The sequence below is a fragment of the Emydura macquarii genome, unplaced genomic scaffold (genome assembly GCF_026122565.2).
Source record: "Emydura macquarii macquarii isolate MOO-44397 ecotype Brisbane River unplaced genomic scaffold, CSIRO-AGI_Emac_v2 contig_3240, whole genome shotgun sequence".
In the NCBI taxonomy this organism is placed as follows: domain Eukaryota; kingdom Metazoa; phylum Chordata; order Testudines; family Chelidae; genus Emydura; species Emydura macquarii.
Window position 1 is genome coordinate 949494 of NW_027133377.1, and position 23279 is coordinate 972772.

The window sequence follows — 23279 nt, forward strand, 5'->3', positions numbered from 1 at the left end:
GTCTATGTGTCCCACCTGATCCAGTTTGTCCAATTCCCTATCAGTGAGTGGACTAAGTCCTTTGTATCCACCATAGCTCTTCTGAGTACCATTAGTTGCTCCTGGATTTGTGTCCATAGGACAAATGTAATCTGTAGATTCATCAAATTTCTTTTTTCTTAGGTTTCCAAAATGTGAAAATCCAAGTTTCTTTGGCTAAAATAATGAAATATAAAGTTTTACACAAGAGAAACAATTTGTCTAACATGTAAAATCTACCTTGAAGTTATATTTGGTGGATGCCAATAATGCAGGGCTCGACAAATTTGTTTTGGAGCTAGGAGCCAGCCCAAAAATTAAGGAGCCAGACAACGTGGGCTCAGCGTCAGGGTGCTCTGGCCAGAGCGCAGCAGCTGCTGTCTCCTCCCGGCTCCACCCCTTCCCCCCCACCCCTCTCCCACAACGTGGGCCCAGCGGCAGGGCGCTCTGGCTGGAGCGTGGCAGCCACAACGCTCCCCCCTCCCAGCCCTGCCACATGGGCGCAGTGGCGCCCTGGCTGGAGCACGGCGGCCACTCCCCCCTGAAAAATACGAGGTGCCAGACTTAAATTTCTAGGCGCCATGGTGACTGGGTTTGTCGAGCCCTGCAATAATGCACAAATCCTGACTTAAGTCTATAAACACAGAAAAACACAGCTTTACTCATCCCTGGTATATTTCTTACTAATGATACACTAGCAGAACACTGTTCTGATATTGTTAATGCCTGATTATTGTTGCTGGCTATACTACCATACATTTACTACGATAATGAGGAATTGTTACAACTAAAATTAAACTTATCAAAGTAAATGAACAAGTGTGTTTTGTGATATGATTTTAAACAAAAAAAACTACTTGTCTGTTTACTTGCTAATTCACAAAAAGGTCTCCCTCATCATTGATGTGATTAGGTAGGATCTTACCATAGCTCAGATTGATATATCATGATATTTTCATTTGGCAACTGTGTTAATAAAGAATTCAAGATGCAATGAGGGCAATTCTACCAGCTGGTTGAGATTTAAATACTCAGTTACAGTGTGCAATTTTTAAACTTTATTCACTCTCTTTCCAGCTAGAAAAATAGGCTTCAATTCTGAAAGGTACTTAAGCAAATGCTTAACTTTAAGCACACGAATAGTCCCAATGAAGTCAGTTGTGCTAGTTGCATAAGTTTAAGCACCTGTGTCGTTCTACTGACTTCAGTGGGACAACTTGTGCCTAAAGTTACGCAGGTGCTTCAGTACTTTGTTGAATCAAGGCCACTGAAGATGTGGACTTCATTCAGTACTTTTCTGAACAATGATGGTCTTAAGCATGTGCTTAAGTGCTTTCCTGAATTGGGGAGATAGGTACCAAGCATTTAGCTGTCTGTGAGTGGTCCCATTGAAATCCACAGACTATTGACATGAGTAAAGTCACTCATGCGTAAGTGTTTGAAAGATCAGTTTTATAAACAGCCCTCCCTATAGTGGGCTACACTAAGAGCAGATGCATGCATATGTTCTGCAAATCCTGACACTATTAGGCATTGAGAAGAGCTCACATTTAACACATCTGTTCGATATAAAAGATAACATTTGTATACTTGACATCACATGGACTGCAGGAGCTCAGAAGAGGATTTTTAATTTTCAAGGTTATTCAGTTCAGAATCACATTTTTCTGGAACTTGGTTAACTCTTTGTTAAATTGGGAACAGTTAATGCTAAAAATGAACAATGCTTTGGATAGAGTTTCCTTTGAAGAAAAGGTTATGACATTGCACATTTTATTTCTTTAGTATATTATGATGGACTTGTGCTGAGTTTCCGGGTATTAAGAATACTAAAATTAAGAATAACTAAAACGTAACTTTACTGGGAGCTGCTCTCCCCCACTTCCCAGGGTTGGGCGCTTATTGTATTAAAAAAGCAAACAACTGCACAGAGATGCAAGAATTCACAGAGTAACATACCCGAACTTTAGCAGTGGTGGTCAGAGGTGTGTAAGCTGTAGATTCCATTATTTCTCTTTTTTCTTGTTGTGATTCTGGCCCAATTAACACATTAAAGTTAGTGGTTAGGTGGCGTCTCAGCAGGGTCTTTTGAGGTGGAATGTTTAAAAGCATTGCCAGTGTGTCACCATTAAAGCGAGGTTCCAGAATCTATTAAAAATACAAATTATGTTTTATGTAGTCAAACCTGTACTTCAACCACAATCATTCTATAATGCTGTTTAAAATTATCTGTATGTTCCTAATAATTGTTTTCTGTCATAGACACTATCAGACAAATAAATAAAAGCTTCTCTCGCCCTCAAGTGATTAATGGAAGTCACAGGTGTCACCTGAAATACTTTCCAATTGCCTTTAACTAAACAATGTTACCTCAGTATTTGCAACGTTCTTTAGATATTCCCTATATTAAAAATAGAGAGGTTAGGAAATACTGTGGTAATTTTATGTCGCAAAGAAAGCAAAAACAAACAAAAAAGCCCTGAAACATTGTTAAAGGCAAACCTCTGCACTCCCTGTCCTTATTTTACTTAAGGGTATATCTGCACTGTTTTAAAACCCGCAGCAGAGGTGTAGATGTTCAGGCTGAGGCTGGAGCTTGGGCTCCAGGGCCTGGGGAGTGGGTTAGGTTTACAAGCCTGAGCTACACTGCTGTTTTTAGCACCGTAGCACTAAATCTGTAGGCCCAGGCTCTGAGATTTGCTGCTGTGGGTTTTAAAACACAGTTTTAAATGGGTTTTTAAACAAACCTGAGTTGTTTGTAATCTTTTATCTCCCAAGTCTAAGCAATTCCTGATAGTTGGCAAAGCTGCCACAGCTCAGCGACTCAGGGCAATTCTTTATCTGTGACAGGCTCTTGTTTCAAGTTCATTTTATTTCTTTGAACAACTCTGGTGATACTTAGAAGTTATTAGAAAGTAATTTCCACTATATAATTTCTTTTCTACAGCCCAATGCCTCCCACAGTTCTGGGCATCTGGGCTCCTCTCTGCAGCTCATACAGGTGGATAAAAGTCTTGGCACCGCACGTGCTAGCCATGCCTTGCTCTGTGGCAATGTGAATGGCAGTTCTGTTGCTGCCACCTATTTTCTTCTTTTCAGGGGTTATTGTGTGTGGCTATTTTGAGAGCAACGGTGAGCAGTGTTTTCCCTCTAGCCTTTTCCTCACACTTGGGTTAGTTTACAGATGGGAGAGGCTCTAAAGATGAGGACGACGCCAGTCAGCCAAGTCCCAAGGGGGGGACTTATGGGGCCACAATCCCCCCCACCTCTCAAGTCTTAAACTGTGTCCTGAATGCCCTGGGAAAAGAAGCAGGGCTCATAAACATCACCCTCCTTCCCAATTTGACCAAGTGGTCTCTAGTGTCTAATACCCTCCACCCCCTTGAGGAATGGACCCAGCAGGGGAAGGCTCTGCGGTACGTCTACGCAGCACAAAAAACCCCGCAGCAGCAAGTCGTCTTAGAGTCTGCATCAACTGACTCAGGCTCGCAGAGTTCATGCTGTGGGGCTAAAAATAGCTGTGTACTCACGCTGGCTTGGGCTGGAGCCCAGGCTTTGAAACCTAGCATGGAGGGAGGGTCTCAGAGCCTGGAATCCAGATCAAGCCTGAATATCTACACGGCTGTTTACAATCCCACAGTGTGAGTCCCACGAGACCCAGTCAGTTGACAGGGGTTCTGAGACTCGCTGCCACAAGGTTTTATTTTTTTTGTTGTGTAGATGTATCCAGAGAGATTTCTCTTGAAGGGGCTTCCAGCCCTAAGGACAGATAGCTGCAAAAGGCCTCATCAAAGCCACAACAGAGCTCATATGCTCTCAAAGCATGCAAATATATAAATAAAAGGGATGGGGGGCGTGAAGAAAAAGCACACGAGCTCCATCTGGTACAAGTCTTCTGACTTTTCTCCCTACTCCACGGAGGATGATGAATTGTTGGACTGAGTCTGAACAGGACCGGTGAAAAACGCACAGATTTTTTTTCCCCTGTGAGAAATTTCACACTACGTGCAGCAAGGTTGTCTCCAATATTCAGATTCAACATGAACAGACTTCTGAGAGTAAGCCTCAAAGTAAATTTCTCCCCACAAAATCCTCTCGGGACTGCGAATCCCCTACGCTCTTCCCTTAAGGAAGTGTTCAGGGACAAATGGATAAGCATGATAAGGGCAAGCACATTAACAAAAATGACCTCAGGTTCTATAAGATTCAGGAACCAAAGATACCAAAGGTTGACCCTGCTGTAGCATTCCAAGAAGGCTCGACGGTTATCCATGCGGAAGGGGAGTTCTACGCTAAGGACCTCATAGATAGAAAGATGGCTGTCATTCTCAAAAATTACTGTGAGGCCTTCTCAGCAACTCTCAGGCCAGGGCATGCCTAACAGCTACCTGCCTTACAAGGACATCTCTCTCTCCTGAGATCCTGGCTGGAAGATCTCAGGGACCTATAGGGTAGAAGAGATCACTCTGACTTTGGCTCTATTTTAAAGAGAGTTTCCTTGGCAACAGCATTTATAGTTGACACCTCAATCAATGCCATAAGTTTCTCAGCCAGAGTCAGTCTCTAGCTCAATAATCGGGTGCCACCTATGACTCCAACCCTGGAAGGTAGTTACCTACGCAAAGCAGTTTCTGTGCTCCACCAAGTTTACAGGCTCCCTTCTTTTTGGGGGAAAGCTGGACAAGGTGACAAAATCCAAATAGTCTCTCCCAGCGCCAGACAGTACCTTCAGGAGAGAGTACAGACCATCCTTTAGACAGAGGCACGCCTTCATCCTCACAGAGATAGTGACAGGACAGCAGGTTTTCCAAAGGAAAGATGTGGAACTGAGGATGCCCAGCCCGCTGAAAACCTCTCCATGACAAAGACTGCATAACTGAAGCTAAGGTGCAGAATTTCGCATTTACTGGAGGAATGGGTTGCATCAATCATGGACAAGTGGGTCAAGGAGATAGTAAATCAGGGATACTCCCTTGAGCTAGGGGCTCCACCCCACCCATTCTTCACCCAGTCCCCCATCTCCAACAGTCCTGTAACGCACAATCTGCTCCAGAATGAGATCTCTCATTGTTTAGATATGGGAGTAAGAGAACAGCTCCTCAGAAGAAAGGTTCTCAGGGTTCTACTTCATCATCTTTGTTCAAAAATGCAAGGGAGAATAGAATCTGAGTCATTTTGACCTCAAAAGGCTCAACAAGCAGATGGAGACCTTTGCCTCTACTGTGTCATCCCTGTCCCAGGGGGAATATTCTTACTTCATTGGTTCTGGCAGATGCATACCTCCATATTCCTATCAGACCTTACCACCACAGATCTTTAAGGTTTGCTTATAGCAGGAAGCATTATCAGTACCGGATGCTTCCATTTGGCCTATTCTTGGTCCCCAGGTTTTTACAAAGATGTTGGTGGTAATCATAGCCAGGCTCAGGTCGAAGAGTATCGACCTGTATTCCCTTCCTGGGCATCTTGATCAGAGCTCCATCCATGGCAACAGACAGAGCCATGTCCTTGATGCTGGATCTCCTGAAGGCGCATGGGGTTTATCATCAATGTCAAGAAAAACTCCTTGACTCAGTCTACTAAAATAACTCCTCTAGAAGTGGACACTGACACCTCTATAGCAAAGATCTACCCACCTCTAGAAAGGTTCCAAAGACTCAGGACCTTCTCACATTGTTCCGGAGCTGCAAGAGGCCTACCATAGCACTGGACCTTCAACTGCTAGGCCTCCTAGGGCCATGCACAATCGCACATCAGGCATCTTCAAAGCTTCATCTTATAGGTGTGGAACCACTCCCCAGAACACACGAAGGATCAGGTAAAGGTCCTGCTGCAGATGCTGAGCTCCTTAAAATGGTGGTTTGCCTAGGGCAATATCCACAAAAGTAGGCCCATATGTCTTCCTGATCCTCTGGTTCTCATAACTGATGCCAGCCTGGAGGGCTGCGGAGCACACTTGGGGTCTGAAACCGCTCAAGGCAGCTGGAGCCCAGAGGAAAGGGCTCACAGCATAAGCCTCCTAGAGCTAAGAGCAGCTAAGCTGTTGCTGCGATGGTTCCACTCCAGTGTAGAGGAGAAATATGTCCTGATTCAGTCAGACAACACAACCATGGTCACGTATATGAACAACCAAAGGGGAAACGCGGAGCCTAGACTTTGACTTGTTCCTTGACTGATGTCAATACCAGCTTTCTGTTTGTCCATCAAAACTTGCTTTCTGATAGCCCTCACTTCTGTCAGGCAAGCATCAGAGCTGGCAGCCTGATCTACGCAGGAGCCTTACTGCATGTTCCAGAAGGACAAGGCACTCTTCAGGACTCCTGAATTTTTTATTCCTAAATTGAATTCTTCCTTCCACACTTCCCAAGAGCTGATCCTTCCTTCACTATGTCCACTGAGAGAAGAGGTGGCACATCTGAGATGTCATAAAAGCTCTGAAAAATGACCTCAAACCTACAGAATCTATGAGAAGATGAGGAACCCAATTTGGTATTTTGTGTGGGGGGTGGTTTTGGTAGAAAAAGGACTCAGAGCTTCCAAGGCATTCACAATTCTGTTCCTGAACGGGGGTCAGGACACACAGTATGAGATCCCTGGCAAGGTCACGGGCAGAAATGCATCCACATTGGCAATCTGTAGGAAGGCCAGCTCAAGCACTATAACATGGTCTTCCTGTCATCTGCAAAGGCTTCCTTTGGCAGGAAGGTGCTGCAGCGAGTGGCCCAGAAATAATATTGCTCTGTGAGCAAATCTTAGATTTATTTCTGACCTTTTCTATAACCCTCCCTACATCTGTTCACTGCTCATTACTTTCCAGATGTCCAGAATTGTGGGAGATGCGGGACTGCAGAACCGGAAAACACTTCTTGTTGATAATTTCCTTTCTGTACTAGCAGTATCTTCCATAGTTCTACCCACCCTGAATAGCTTATCAGCCAAAAGGTCAGATGTTGATAGGATCTTTACTATGTCACTGTTTTTTGGTCCACCGTACAGTTGGTCTGGTTACCCTGGTATATTTGTTACTCATATTGTTATTCGAGTTTTTACAGCTTTGGAATAACTCCTTTGGTGGCAAGTGGGAACAGGGGGCATGGCCAGAGCATGAAGCAACAAGATATTAATTCACCTCTGTGAGCTGCAGAGAGGAGGGGAGTAGCCCAGGCTTTCAGCTTGTGTGAGATGCTGCTAGCAGAAAGGAAATTATAAGTAAAACATTTTTCGCAATTTTTCCATATTAGTCTGGAAGACACTGTGGCATCTTGCTTTTTAGCTTTCTAACAATTCTTTTTACTTTATATTTCCTATGTTGTAACAATTAATTTACATGAAACAGACTCAGAAGCTTTTAAGAAGGTTGATAAATGAGTATACTACGTCATATTACTAAAATTAAGGTATATTCCTCTTTCTGTTTCATACTTGGAAATTAAACAGATACCATAGTTTTTTTTGGTAAGGTACTCTGGTTATACTTTTAACTTAAAAAATGCAATAAAACTATGAACCAGTTCTCACAATAAGGCCACCATGAACTCCACTTCCTCGAAGGTTTGGTGCATATTCTGCCAAATCTACTGATCTGAGCCATTCCATCACTCTGTGATTGGACCACTGAACTACTTCAGAAGGTGAAATATAATTCTGTAAAAGTAACCACAAAAAAATTCAATATACTGTTTTTTTCCCCACACAGCTCGTTTTAGTTTACATACATGCATGCAGACACAACTCGAATAAGAAAATACAGTTCAGTACTTGAAAAAGGTTGAACCTCAGCTAATGAATTTACCTTTCATAGCTGTCTAGTTATCAGTTACTATTAAATAATTCCTCCTCCTCAACAATCAGTAGTCCCCAAATTCTGAGGTACCCTGTTTTGCTTTGAACATCTTGTGCAGCTCTCAGAAGACTAGGAGAATCGTGACTGGCTGGTGAAGTGATAAGTACATTCTATTACAGATGGAATCCTAAGAACTACTATATGAAAAAAAAAACAATATGAAGAGAATATTTATTCTGCAAAAAATATTGAAATAATCTATTATTTTGAAGGTTCCCAGATAGACACTATGCTGGCTCAAGAAAGGATACATTTGTTTATGTGCTGTTGGGAGTACTGCTTAAGAAATTGATAAAGTTGGAGAAATTAGTAGAGGTGAGTAAATTAATAAAAAAGAATTCCAAATACTTCTCTCAAAAATGTTATTAAATTCTTAAATATGAACAATTTGCCAAGCTTTACAGACTGGGAGAATGATGGGGAAAAAAGTGGCTGAATAATATATTTTTAAAAGTAATGCAAGATTCACTGAATAATTTATTCAACCAGCTCTGGAACTTACAGATGGTACATACCTATTCACATCGTAGTCCATCTCACTGACAGTGCAGGGTTGGTTACAATTGGTGACCAAACCATGAGCCTTCCAGCTTGCCCTTTGGGAAACTGTTCCACAGTGTTGAGAAATCTCTCTCACTCAGAAGCTTTTCTGAATATTCAGCCAAAATTGTCCCTCTCTCAATACATCTCATTTCTTCCCGTTACACCACTTGTGCCAACCTACATAAGGCCACCAGGTTCCCTTCCTCATGGGAACAATGGGGAAGCGGCTTCCTGGGGTGTGGGCTGGTGACATGGAAAAGGATAAGCAGTAATTTTACACTACTTTCCTCCTCTGGGATGTGGAAATTCCCTGAGGACACTCGAGAGAGAGAGCTCCTGGCTGCAGTGGCTGGTATATTGTACAGTTCATTTTCTTTCACATTCACCCTTGACTGTTATGGGATAAACAAGCACCGGCTCAATGACAACAGACTCAAAACACACAAATTTCTTCTTTACCTCATCAACCGGCCTCCTACGTAGACAGTGAGGGTTAAACTGGTTGACATGCAGCACGTGAATAGCACATTTAATACTGAGATGATGCAGCTGGCTGGTGACTTTCAGAAAGAGAAGGTCATTCTGAAAAAGGAAAAGCCTGGGTAAGTGGCACCACTAAACAATGTGAATTTTTTCCTGGAAAATAAGAGTCAAGTTCCAAACTTGCTGTGACATTTGTATGTATCAAAGAAATCCAGGTTAGATTAATGGTATGCATTCCTGTTACAAAAACAGTTGCATCTTAAAAAAATTAATCTCGAAGACTTTTGGTCTTATTAAGTAGAAACTATTTAAAAAGGACTTTGTAGATGACTACATCTGGAATGTTTCTCAGCTGAGTAAGGTCATGTTCACACTGGGATCCTACTTGCTATAGCCACATTTAAATAAAGGGGTAGCTATCCGAGTTCTAGCATGATCTTCTTAATCAGCATGGACAGGAATTTTCTTCTGAGAACTGTGCTAACTAAAGTTATGGTCTGGATTAACACTCACTAGAACTATACAATGGTTTTATAGCAGTTACAAGGCAAAAAGAAAAATTCTTATCCACACTGGACAGGGAAGTGATGCTAGAGCCTTACCAGCAACAAATATTTAAACATAACTATAGCTTGGATGGTTCTGATACCAGTTTGGTCAAGGCCTTACAAGGTACTGGGCTCACTGCTGGTCTCTACTTCTAAGTATCATGGTTACCTGGTGAACAGACCAAATATCCCGAGCTGCATGTACTGTAGGTTATTAAACATACTGTGTTGATATGGTACTGGTTGTCAGATGTCTTACAGAAACCAGCTATAATTGTATCTCCTCTATCCTATTCCTAAGGCAGATATAGTGACTATTGGTTAATCGTTGGGGAGGGGGGCTGTCCCTCTACCATTCATTAGACAAGGTGACCCACTAGTCCCTCAATTTTTGCCCTGCATAGACCCTTTTGACTGCTCATCTTCAAAAGAAAATTCCAAGACTAAAAGGAATATTGCTGGAAAGCTAGAATCAAAGTAGTAGCTATTTCCCCTCTCTCTCCTGAATCTGCTTATTAGCAACCCTTCGGTTGCCAGCAAAAAGTTGCTATTATCTGGCAGTTGCTAATAAGTGGAAGGCAGGTTTATCAGGCAGTAGCCAGGGAAGAAAGCACGAGACAGGCCTTCCCTGGATGAAGCCCTGCAAACCTGCCAGCAGGGAAGGAAGCTGCAGCCCAGAAGCCAGGGCCTAGAGAGCTGCTTGGTATCTCTCCCTGTACTGTTTTGGGGTCACGGTTCAGCATGTCCAGAACCTCCTTCCCTGCGTGCAGTCCCCTGGCAGGACACAGCTTGAAGAGCACAGGGAGAGGCACTGTGCAAATCCCAACATCTGGCTTGCAGCTCCCTGCTACTGCTCTGCCCACAGCCTCCCCTCCCAGGCCACAGCCCCTTACTTCCTGTGTGGTCCTTGTCCACAGGCAGATTTGCCAGGCCGCAACCCCAGAAGGAAGTGTTGGGATGTGCTAAGCATGGCTGCAGACAAGTTCATGGGGCTGCAACCAGAGATGAAATGTCCCAGCACTTCCTTCCCTGGCCACAGCTTCGCAAACCTGTGTGCAGGTGGCGCCTCTCTTCCAAAAAAAGGTGCTAATAAGCAGCATGCTGTTGCTAATATCTGAATTCCATTAACACTTATGTTAATGGGATGGGATCAGTTCCTAGCAATGTTGCCATTAATCAGAAGTTGCTAATATCAGGATTCTTTTAAGCAGAATCTACTGTATTTACAAGATGGAAGGTTCAGAGTCAGTTTGAATGGAAGGGAAAAGGTTTTATAGTAAGCCATCTTACCACAGTTAAATACTGCAGCATTCTCCCATCAACTCTCGATTCATGAAACTGATCTTTATATTGAGGTAAGCCAATATCATCAAGCCATCCTGAAAATATAAAAATAGTGGAGAAAACAAATCCAGATTTAGGAAGTCTTTTCAGCTCAAGAAATAATCCTTGAGGATGAAATTTCACACCTCCACATCTTCACCTATATCAAGGGTCCTCTGACCCCCTTCAGAAATTCATGTCCCACCTATTCTCTTTTTCATTTCCCTTTCAAGGCCTTCTCTCCAAAATGGCTCTCCCTTTGACTGAGAACTGTAGGCAGCTTCCACCAGAACCCATGAATGATATTCCTGAAATGCTTTAGAGGACAGAGTATGTGACTGAGCATGTGACTTCTACAGGACTGTTTAGCCCCTTCCTTACTAGGAATGAAAAATCTAGTTACTTGCACTCGGTGGTTAAATTGGAGGAGCTGCTTGATTCCTGGCCTGAGGCATTTTTAAGCTGAATTCCAATTGCCTTCTTTTTCAGAGAATGCTAAATTCAGCTATGGTCCAACCTTCCAGAAATCAAACAGCAAGTAAGCTTTGAAAAACATAAGGCATATTCATTATGCTTGGCAATCAAGAAAGCCAAACTTTTAAAATATAAATCTCTAAAATATTCTACCAATGAAATCTTCCAATTGTCACTCTGGTACGGTACGTTTAGACAATCAATCAATCCTATAATCAGCTGGCTTTAACATACATTTCTATCAGAAACACTCATTCACTGTATATGAGAAATACTTGAAACATTTTCATTAGTTCTCAGTTGAGGTAAACAACCTCGAGTCCCACAGTTTTACAAGCACTTACGTGTCACCCAGATATGATCTAGTTGTGCAGACTTATCATCCTGTTTTGTATTTATTGATTTAACGGCCAAAACTAATTTCTTCCTGTGCAGAGGATGTTTTATTCCTAGTTCCTGTAACAAAAAGCAATAATAATAACAGTTTGTCCTTATGTGGTGCCTTTTATCTGATAACCCATACATGTGAGAGAGACTGATTTTAGTTTTTGCTACATAAAGACGACTATGCACCTTCTTGAATTAGCTGCTATGTTTTGATGCTTGGATCTAAAGGTGGCCAGTGGACTGATACACTGAAATACAATAAAGGATCAACCACATACACCTGCCTAATAGACAGCAATAATTCCAGATTTCTTACCTTTTCCATGTCCTGGGGTGTTGCTGTTAATAGCGTGTGGCCAGAACTCACCCACTGCCGTGCAAAAATGACATACTGACCAAGACCAAAGTCCTCAAGCCAGTTACATACTCTTTCAGTGCTCCACTGAGCAAAGGGGGCATTGCAGTCACTGAAAAGCACAAGTACAGTATGAAGATCACACAAAAGAGAATTAACTGACACGTCAGAAAAGCCTTCCGTCCTGGCACTGGGAGTTTAGTGATGTTTTAACACTAGCACTAGTTTTCTTTAACTAAAGTCACTTTTGAATATATTTTTTCCAACTTTCTGTTAACCTCCCCCCCACACACTACTAGGTAGTAGTTGGGGCCTGATCCTGCAAGGTCATTAACTTCAGTTGATAACACTGAGAAATGCTGAAAAATTATAAACAAATTGCTATAACTTCAATTCACAGACCAATTGCTTATACATGGTTTAGATTTTGTTTAAAGAACAGCCAAAAGGTGGTCTCTGCCATGTGGGTAATTACTAACACTTACTGATGTACTCTCTGTTCTCTGGCTGGCTGTAAAAAGAGTTGATACCTAGTCTTGCAGTACCAAATTGGTAAATATACTTTGCAATATATAGTATGTTAGTTTGAACTTTCTTAAATAGATTCAGCTCCACATACTCTTGAAAAATTCAATGGAGAGAGGAGAGAAGTTTCCATCATCCATGTGGGGAGAGTTAAGATGGAAACCTTGACTCCCAGTCATCCTGCAGCTATTCCCAAAGCAGGGAATGAAGAGGATGATGTCATGCTACACTTGCTCTTTGTTACAAGTGAAATTATGGCTTCTCAGATTTTCCAACCAGCAGCTGTCATTACTCCCTGCAACTGCAAAGGTGTAAATAGGTTCTCCTAGAGAAACCCTTTCTAGTTATAGTGAAATTGATCTGTTGTGAAGCATGCCGGGCAATATTTCACCACAGGAGAAGCACTCTGTTCAACAATACTACCTCATATGAATGGAAAGTAAAAGAGCAATTACCTCTTCTGCCCCTTTGATCTAGATAATCGAGGTCCAGCTGTTGCACGGAAACCACCTCTTCGAAACTCAGCCAAACCTAGATCATCTGCATGGAAGTTACCCGATTGAGTTCTTCTTATTCTTTACAGAAAGCAGAACACCAAGTATTAGAGCATGACATACAGTATTTCCATTTCATACATAAAATGTAAATAACACTAGAAACCACATTAGCCCTCCAGTAATCCCAAAACATTTATATTAAAGCTAGAGAGAAAATATGGAACTCACTGAAAATTTCAGCACTTTTTGTAAGTTCCAAGGAAACTAAGATCTGATTAGTTCCAGAGGGGTAGCCATGTTAGTCTCTTTTTAGCATCCAATGAAGTGGGTTTCTGCCCACGAAAGCTTATGCCCAAATATATTTGTTAGTCGTTAAGCTGCCACAGGACTCTCGCTGTTTTGCTAAGATCTGATTATTATGTTTACTATCTGGGACCATTTAATAATTTTTTGAGCAAACTTGTAAAGATGATTAGAAATAAGGCAACTAGATCAAATCCTGTGGAAAGCAAGTTGCTCTGCAAGAAACGCTGCTCAGGCCTGACACTGCATCCCAAATAGTCTAACATTGGGACTCTGACTGTCAAACAAGTGATGACTTGAAATAACGCAAGTGTTTAGGACAGGACACGGTAAGACTAAACCTGTGTTTGCAACTTATGCCTTCAGAAATGGAAGGCTAGTGAAAAATATGGTAATTAATTTTTTTGCCTCCCAACTAAAAAATTAAATTAAGAAATCAGAGGACTTCTTTTTACTGAATTTCTTCTATAGCATGTCTGCTTCTTTATTAGTAATGGAATCAATTTTCTCTCGATCTGATATGTACACATGTATGCGCCCACATGGACACAAAGTTGCTGGTTTTGCTTATTGCTTTTGACATTTTGTTTTACTACAGATACAGATTCTCTAGCTTGTCTAGAACATGCTGTAAACTGAAAATGTTTCTCATCTGAAACAGTTTGACAGGATATGAATAAAGAATGAACAAGATCTTACTTTCCCCAGATTTTCTTGATGCCTTTTGGGCTCCTTTTATTTTCTGGAGACACTGGAGACTGTGGACCTGATTCCATTCCAGAAGAGATGGGTGAAAGTTCATCTGAAGTTGTTGTACCATCAATATTCTCTGTGTCTCCTGAGATTAAAAACAGTAGGCAGATTATTTTTTAAACTACCTGTCCACAAAGTACAAGATATTTAGTCAGAAACTATCTGGAAAGCAGTGCTTCACAGAAATGAAGCCACAATGGCTTTAAATACAGATTCATTTACTGAACAAATGCCACTGTCTAGAAAGTGAGAATACACACCAGTCATACAATTTAGACTAATTGTGAAGCCTGTGAAACACTGAGCGTGTAACTCCAGTCAGTTTCACCTCTGAAAATCATTTGGATTGATACAATTTATTACAACTAATTCAAGGAATCTTACTTCCCAAAAGGCCAATTTCTGTTCTCAAGTACACCAGTGCACTCCCATTAACTTCAGTGGAATACAGTTTAGCCCTGGTCTGTGGGAAGAACTGAACTTGTGTCACAATGGTATCACTGATTTGCAAAGTTCCTTAAAATAGTAATGACATCAGTCATACAGTAAGTAGCATTTAGTGTAATGCATGGTGGCCACGATATGGGGGATGTCTGGGTCAGCTGCCTAGGGATTAGGGAAGGGAGTGAGGGGCCCAACAGAACTGTCACAGTGGCTCTGTGTTGCTTTAGCACAGTCACTCTCATTAACAAACAGCAGCAGCTGGTCTAGTCAATGCCCTTTAAATCCTGTCTCTTGCTAATGACATTGTTTGTCCGCACTGGTATCACTGCCCTCTGGTGGATGGCAAGTTATCAGATCTGGTCAAGTGTGTGTTATAACAACCTCTAATTCCCTCTGTTTATAATCATGAAGTTTTAGGTAATCCCAGTGAGTGGATTCAGGGCCAAATAATAAGAGTTTTGCCAACCAAAAATCTGGCCCAGTATGACAGCTGTGAAATCCTAATTGGTCAAGAAGTGCCATAAGAAAACTAAACAAAAGTATTATGCAGCTTTTCTGTAGTGGGGTAGAAACGAGTCCTCATAAATTTGTGACATCACCGGGAACAGTGATATATGGAAACTCAGCTTCTAGGACACTTGTGTCATTCTAAAGTTATTTTAATTTTCCTGGCCATCTTAGAAATGCCATAAGAAAGAAAAATGGAAACAGAGCTAAGTTTTGTCCCTTTTAGTCTTCCCTTCAACCTTCCTAGATATCAGGGTGACTGAGCAACTTGGTTAAATATTGATTTCAATCCCTACTGTGGGGAAGGGGCGGGTTCCATGGAAAAATGTCCCACTTAGACTCAGGGACGTCTCAAATCACTTAGGCAAGACATTCAACTTGCACTGCAATCCTTCTGAACTAAGATCTCAATTCTCTCAGATTTACACAGTAGATCTTGAGTGCTAGATTCCAATTTCCCTACAGTATGCAAGGAGAAACTATATTGGCTTCAATGGGAGTTTCAGCACAGGAAAACAATCTTAGATTGCAAGCCGCCTGGGGCAAAGACTGGCCTTTTGTACTGTGTTGTACAGTGCCCAGCACAATGTGGTCATGCTCCAAGAGTAGTTATCCATGGTTTGCTGTCAAACTGGGAGGGTGTATCTAGTGGCATCCTTCAGGGGTTAGTCCTGGGTCTGGAACTATTCAATATTTTCATTAATGACCAGAATGGATAATGGAGTGTATGTTTATAAAATTTGCAGATGATGCCACACTTGGAGGGGTTACAAACACTTTGAAGGACACGATCAGAATTCAAAATTATATTTGACGAATTGGTCTGAATTCAGCAAGATGAAATTCACTCAAGACAAGTGGAAAGTACTTCACTTAAGAAAGAAAAATCAAATGCACAACAACAAAATGGGGAATAACTAGGTTGGTGGTAATATTGGTGGAAGTTATAGTTGATCACAAATTGAATATGAGGCAGCAACATGATGGAATTGCAGAAAAAGGATAATATCATTCTGATGTGTATTAACAGGAGTGTCATATGTAAGACATAGAAGGCCACTGTCCCATTCTACATGGCACTGGTGAGGTCTCAGATGGAGTACTGTGTTCAGTTCTGGGCATCAATCACACTTTAGGAATGATGTGGACATATTGGAGAGAGTCCCTGGGAGAGCAACAAAAAGGATAAAAGGTTTAGAAAACCTGAGGAAAGATAGAAAAGTCGACATGTTTAGTCTCGGGAAAATGAGATGGGGGGACCTGACAATAGTCTTCAAATGTGTTAAGCGTTGTTATAAAGAAGATGGTGATCAGTTATTCTCCATGTCCACTGAAGGTAGGACAAGAAATAATGGTCTTAATCTGCAGCAATGGAGATTTAAGCTTTCTTACTGTAATGGTAGTTAAGCTCTGAAACAGGCTTCTAACAAACTGTGGAATCCCCATCATTGGATGTTTTTAAAAACAGGTTGGACAAACACTTGACAGGGATGATTTAAGTTTACTTGGTTCTGCCACAGCACAGGAGGCTGGACTTGATGACTTCTCGGTGGCCCTTCCAGCCCTACATTTCTGATTCTATAAAACTGGGACCTATAGGCACAACCTCAACACAAATAATAAATAATCAGAGTTGATTATGTTTTTTGCATAAAGGACAAGTTTACATAAAAGCATTTGTATTGGTGATGTTTATCAGTTTATAATTAATATTTAGTAGCTTAACACTAATTTCTTAAGAGATTTTGCTTTAATAAGAACAGGATTTTTCTAAAGCGCTCATCATTGGCCTCTCTCCTCCCCTCCAAGTTAATGGGAGTTTTACCAGACTTCTGTGGAAGCAAAGTGAGTCCATTGTTGAGTGCTTTTGAAAAGGTTATGGCTTTTAGCCACACTAAGGCTATGTCTACACTGAAAACATGGGGCACAGCTGTGGTGCTGTAATACTTCACTGCTGACACTGCCTACCCCAATAGGAAGAGTTCTCCTGTTGCTGTAGTTAATCCACCTACCCAAGAAACAACTGATGGAAGAATTCTTCCATTGAATTGGAATAGCACTGTCTACACTGGGGTTAAATCAGCATAGCTATGACTCTCAGGGGTGGATTTTTCACACCCCTGAGAGATGTAGCTATGCCAAAGTAAGTTCCCAGTGTAGACCAGACCTAATACTTTTAAAAGAAAGGCTGTTGGGTTTTTTTGTTTCAGGATTATACCTAGTTTAATTAGGACTCCCCACACACATCTGCAAATAGTATTTTAAAGGAGAAAAATGGAAAAAAGAGCAAGCAGGAAAATTCATAGCTAGATTACAGTTGCATCTTGATTGGATACAGTACCTAATATTGGTGCACTAACACTCCTGATGCGATCTTCAGTCATTCCAAGAAGCAGAAAGCCAGATGAGGAAACAAAGGTGATGGAAAATCCAACAAATTGAAGTTATAGAAAAGCAAAGAAATAAATAACCAAGCATCAAAGGCAGGGGAAAAAATGACAGAAAGCAAAGTTACACTGTAAATGAAGGTGGATATGCAATGGCATGTATGAAACCTAAAAAAGTTCTGCACAAGTTATCAATTAAAACAGATGGGGATGACATTTTTTTTATTACTAATTATACTTTTTTTAACCCCTTCCCAGTCAATAGTAATGTGTTGCAAATGTACTGTAGAACTCAAAAATCAATAAACATCTCAAAAGGAGCAATCTCCAAAGCTACATGGAATTCATTACAAATGGGGAAATGGAGGATGCAATAAATTTAAACAAAACAAAACAGCAATAACAAATACATATTTACTGCAAGGGAAATAAATCTAGACTCCTGGATATGTTACTGTTTTGCTAACCAGGAGATTGGTATGATAGTTGGAAAAGAAAGTGATTCATAACTATTCTAATATTTTTGGAGAAATCTTAGTCATTTAAAACATATTTTAACACTAACATTTACCCTTTTAAATTCAGTATAGTTGCAAGTTCATCACTGGTTTCTACAAAAGCAACAACTGCCTTCATAAAAGCCCCAATCCTTGAATGACCTTTTAGCTAAGGGCATAACCAACATGGTCCATGTGCTACTCACACCTGTGTATGAACTCTCCATAAAATACAGAGAATCAGTAAAACACAAAAATCTGGCGATCACGTGAAAGATTTTTTTCCTTTATAAATAGGAATTTTCTATCTAAAATATTTTCTCTTAACTGTGATAGTTTAGTGCAGTATACTACTATACTGCTTTGCTTTGGTGTTAATCGGTGCTGCTGAAAATGTAATAACTATATTACAATATAATACTTTTCACAGAGGAATTATTAAATGCACTTTGCAATATTGTGGAGGGAAATGTATTTTTTTAAACAAATTAATTTAAAACTGAGGTCCATACTGAGTCTTAGGTTTCTTTTCAAAGCTCCAAACTGCTTTATTCTGAATCACCAGAAATTCTGACAGCTATAGCCAAGAGGTGAAATAATAGTGAACGAAGAGTGTAGGGCAACATTTTCAAATTTGGGTGTCTTACGTCAGTACCCAAGTTAATAAGTGGCTTTATTTTCAGAGCTGCTGAACATCCACAACTGCAACTGAGATCAACAGGAGGAGTAGGGACTCAGCACGTTCGATAATCAGACTCCGAATTAGGGCCTTATGTAATAAAGCACTTAATATATGTAGCTTAAGCACATGCTTAAGTGATTTGATTGATTAGATGCTTAAATATGGATTTAGCACATAGGCACAAAAGGCATTTAGGCACCTAACCCTCCTTATATGCTTTTGAAAATTCCATTTTAGGTATGTAACTTTAGGCCTTAATACACAAAATACATGCTTAAGACAAGGAACATCTTGAAAAGAAGTTAAACGTCTTCCTCCAAGTTCTAAATCTGATGGGTCTCTTCTCCCCCTAGTAAATGAGTGTCATTAGTATCAATGAGTTATATGCAACATACTGATAATAACAGACTGCCAGGACTTTCACCTGAAGAAAGTGTTTGCATTCATGATGGTTAGACTGTAAACAAAGAATAAAATACAGATTTTTTGTTTTAGTCAGACGGCTAATATCTTGGGGGAAAGTAATTCTTTTAAATAACTTTCTTAGGGTATGTCTATACTGACGGCGGCAAAGTCACTGCCACCTGATCTATCTTTCTGGATCGATTGAGCAGTCAATGTAGACCCGCTCAATCGATCAGGAAGTCGATGCAGTAAATCCACCCCCTCAAGTGGCGTAGCGTTGCATCGATGGGAATGCGGTTTTGTTGGCGCAGTGCAGTGAAGACACCGTGCAGAAGGGAAGCCCAGCAGTCGACGGGAGTTACACAAACTACTCTGCGTAGCTTGCATACTCCCGTCGACTGCTGCCGAATTTCCAGATAAATGTAGACCAGGGCTTAAAAACAAATGATAAAGCAGTTGGTTATCTTGGTTATCAAAAGAGGTCAATCAGAGAGCTCTGGAGTTCCCAGGAAAGCTATGAATTGAACAATTAGTACTTATTATTCATAGAGTCACGTGTGCTAGGGACTTGATTAAAGTCCTGATATTAAACAACAGAGGTTTGTTATCCACTACAATCCCCTTTAAATTTCCAGTCTTTTTCATTGCGTAACAAAATGATTTAGCTAACAGCACATGTCACTGATGCCAGCACAGTTTTATCATTCAATGTAACAGAAATCAGTACACTGACCTTAGAGTCATCCTTTACTTTGCAATCAGGTAAGTTAATGCATCATTTTGATTTTTAGTACCCTCTTAAAAAGGAACAGAAATTTTCTTCTTAAACCCTCTGAATGTAACAACTCACTATTTTAGCTTAAAGGAGTATAAAACGTTTGCTATCTCAGCTGGATCTCATAAAGGAGCTTGTTTATATTTATACACAATTATTCAAACACTTGCAGGGAAGTATGCATACGTACTCAGGCTCAGTACACCGTTGTCCTCATTGTCATTCATTCCAAGTACATTCAAAGAAGTGGGTGTATTGTATGTTCCGTGATCTCCATTGTGTGTGGGTCGAAGAAGTTTCCCTGGCAAGGTCTGATATTTACTACTCTTCACATAAAGTTTATTCTGTTTTTTAAAAAACCACAGATTATTTGTATAATATTTATAAAACAAAGGCATTGTATTCATTCAAGGCAGAGGCAAAGCTATGTGGAGGTCACAAATACATTTTAAAACCATGGTTTTCCTCTAAGGATAATTCAATTTAAACACAGCAACATGTTTTTCTAGCTAAAGGGAAGCTTATGGCTTTTTACAAAGGATAGAATATTTCCCTGCCCACCCTCCAACCTAAAGCAGCACAGTGGGTACCGATATACGATGTTAAAGTAGGAAGTATTGTTAAATACTTATTTATTTATTTTGTCATTAGAATTTCTCTCTTTGCCCTTCTTTTCCTGCTTTCCCACCCATAGTTTCATTGTATATGCTCTGTCCACATTTCACCTTCCCCTCCAACCCTCCCCAGTTCTCTATATGCTCCCTTCCCCCCACACACAGACTTGCACCTTACTGAAATATCAACCCTGAAACACTTGAGTTTGAATCAAACTTAGGCCAAATGTAATCATCCATCTCTAGTAGCAATGTATAAATACAGATGCAAAGCAAAGAATATTAAATAGAAGACACATTTTTACAAAAACCAAAGGGGCATTTTTATAAGAAAAGTGGTATCTTGGTATGGATGCTATTATAAAACATTTATTTTATAAAAGTATATTAAATAACTACACAAAGTTAAAATAATTTTCATATATTTAATGTACCTTGCACTAACCTATGTGCTTTAAAAAAAAATTATCGATAGTTTTAACACAATTCTTCAAGGGGAAAGCATGGACTAACTTATATTTTAGGGTAATTTCTGTTTAAAATGGCTATATGAACTCCACTAACTATTCCATACAATTTTTTCCTCTCTCATACTAAAGTAGGGCCCAATCTACATTCACTCCCAGCCATAGCACTTAGTCCTGTGTATAATGCCACTGAAGTCAATGGTACTATGCCAGTGTTCACAGCATGAGACCCTCAAAACATCAACATTCAATATATTGTATTGAAAGTGAGCGGTACAAAAGGATCATTTACCTTTCTATTATATAGGCTAAGATAAGAATGGGAAAACACTTGAGTTTTGTTGTAATAAACCTCTCTAAGGTCACCTAATTTGGTGGGCCAAGTTCTCTAAATAGGTATGATGGATGTATTAAAAAAAACTGCATGCGTGCCTGCAAAAACCTGTATTTGTGCATGCAAATCTCGTGACACATCTAGAGAGACTATTTTTAAGCTGAAGTGTGGATTTCACAGGGGTACTTGCTGTCCCCAGCTTTGAAAACTTGGCCAGGTAAGTGTTATTTCTCAGTAGAATGTTGATATCATTATTTGATCAGGGTTTCTTCCAAATGAAAGGAGAGGCCATTGCTGAGGACTCGTTGCACATTGCAGAAGTGGGACAAATTTAGAAATACCGAGTCCTCTCTGGAGAAGTGCTGAGCACCCTCTGACTTTTACTAAAGACAATGGGAGCTGTGAGTGTTCTTTGGATCAGAACCATATTGCTAAATGTTTATTTTGGCATTATCCGAGAGCATATGAAAGGAAAGGAATGCATGAGGAGAGAGAATGCAAAACATATTTAGTCCACAGAAATAAACCAGGTACCCTCATGTATTAGCTTTACCTATACTATGCATGCTGCAGGAGAAAATAGATACAATAGAAACCCTGGCTACTAAAAATATATGGGAAATGTATAATGAAAAGAGTAATGTGTAATTTATTTTACACGGCTATTACATTTCATATGTAACTTTGTACATAAATATTATTTTCAGTGTTTTGTTGCTAAGTTTTTTTTAAATCCTTCCCATTCCCTCAAACTAGTGAGGATAAAAGGATAAAAGTGAAGATACAAACTACTGCTATGTGTCTTATTTTTCACACAGTGTCTTATTCAGCTGATGTTGAAGTCAATGCAATTTTTACCACAGATTTCAATGAGAGTTGCATCAGGCTCTCATAGAAAGAGGATTATGCATACACTATATTGTGAAATATTAATTTGTTTGTCTAATTTCATAGACTAAGACCAGAAGGGAACATTGTCATCATCTAATCCAGTGGTTCTCAAACTTTTTATATTGGTAACACCTTTCACACTGCAAGCCTCTGAGTGTGACTTCTTGGCCCACATGGGCTCCCGATTCCCCCTTCACTCCTCGCTCCCTTGGGTTCCTCACTCCCTCTTTGCCCCTAACTCCTGCGGGCTCCCCTCTACTGCTTTGCCCCTAACCCTTGCACTGTGTCCACTTTGCCCCTAACCTCTGCACCCCTCACCCCAGAAAACTGACCTGCATGCATGGATCAGCTGATATTGCTGTTTGCTCCCCCCTCGAACGTTGCTCCTCCGCACACACCTAGGGGGCTGTGAGAAGGGCAGTGAGGAGCAACGGCGGGGCTCCTGGCATGCAGGTCTTTTTCCCCACAGGTGGCAGCACTCGGGGCTCACAGCTTGTGACCCCCACCACATAACCACATTGCAACCTCCTGAGGGGTCGCGACCTCCAGTTTGAGAACCCATGATGTAATCTGACCTCTGCCATAACACAGGCCAAAGAACTTCATTCAAAGATTTCTGGAGCAAAATGAAAACTCCAGTTTGAGCTGGCCATAGCATCTCTTTTAGACAGACATCCAGTCTTGACTTAAAGACAGCAAGCAATGGAGAATCCATCACATGCCTAGGTAAGTTGTTTCAATGATAAATTACTCCCAATGTTATAAAGTTGCACTGCAATTCTTTTCTGAATTTGTCTAGCTTCAGCTTCCAAACGCTAAATCTCGTTATGCCTTTTCTGCTGGACTGAAGAGTGATTAAAGAACTGTTTTTATTTTCCTTATTAGACTACAGAGCTTTTCCTCCCAAGTCCTCCCCCTACTTTTTTTTTTTAAACATATCAATACTTTAACAATACAAGAACAATTCAAGAGAGACTGAATGAGAAGTGAAAAAGTAACCACTCCATCAATGCACAATCACAGTAGGTAAATGTTAAAGGAGTTAAGATACAATCAATATACCTCTTGTTCTACAACAGGTTCTACTGGTTTCCCGTCTACATACTACGGAGTTGCAGGGAGGGTAATTTCAAAGTTTGATGGAAAAAAGTAACAGACAAGTGTTAGTATAAACATACACACAACACAAAACAATTTTAGTCTGATTTCTAAGTAGCGATTCTA

The 23279-nt window shown here is 40.5% G+C and overlaps 1 protein-coding gene across 13 annotated transcripts in view; it reads right to left on the reverse strand.

Annotated features, from left to right (window-relative positions):
• PPFIBP2 (PPFIA binding protein 2) overlaps positions 1-23279 on the reverse strand; it is a 197166-nt gene that overhangs the window by 8731 nt on the left and 165156 nt on the right. For 9 of the 13 annotated variants that reach the window (XM_067532155.1, XM_067532157.1, XM_067532151.1 and 6 more), the window contains 12 exons: positions 23118-23159; positions 19940-20093; positions 17345-17377; positions 13999-14137; positions 12955-13074; positions 11936-12086; positions 11577-11688; positions 10726-10814; positions 8864-8986; positions 7537-7662; positions 1978-2166; positions 16-195 (listed from right to left, as the gene is read on the reverse strand). In XM_067532155.1, coding sequence (XP_067388256.1) covers positions 16-195; positions 1978-2166; positions 7537-7662; positions 8864-8986; positions 10726-10814; positions 11577-11688; positions 11936-12086; positions 12955-13074; positions 13999-14137; positions 17345-17377; positions 19940-20093; positions 23118-23159 — 1458 coding nt within the window. Of the gene's footprint in view, positions 1-15; positions 196-1977; positions 2167-7536; positions 7663-7890; positions 7999-8863; positions 8987-10725; positions 10815-11576; positions 11689-11935; positions 12087-12954; positions 13075-13998; positions 14138-17344; positions 17378-19939; positions 20094-23117; positions 23160-23279 lie in introns of those variants that run through there. The other 4 variants (XM_067532156.1, XM_067532153.1, XM_067532163.1 and 1 more) reach the window with 4 other exon arrangements.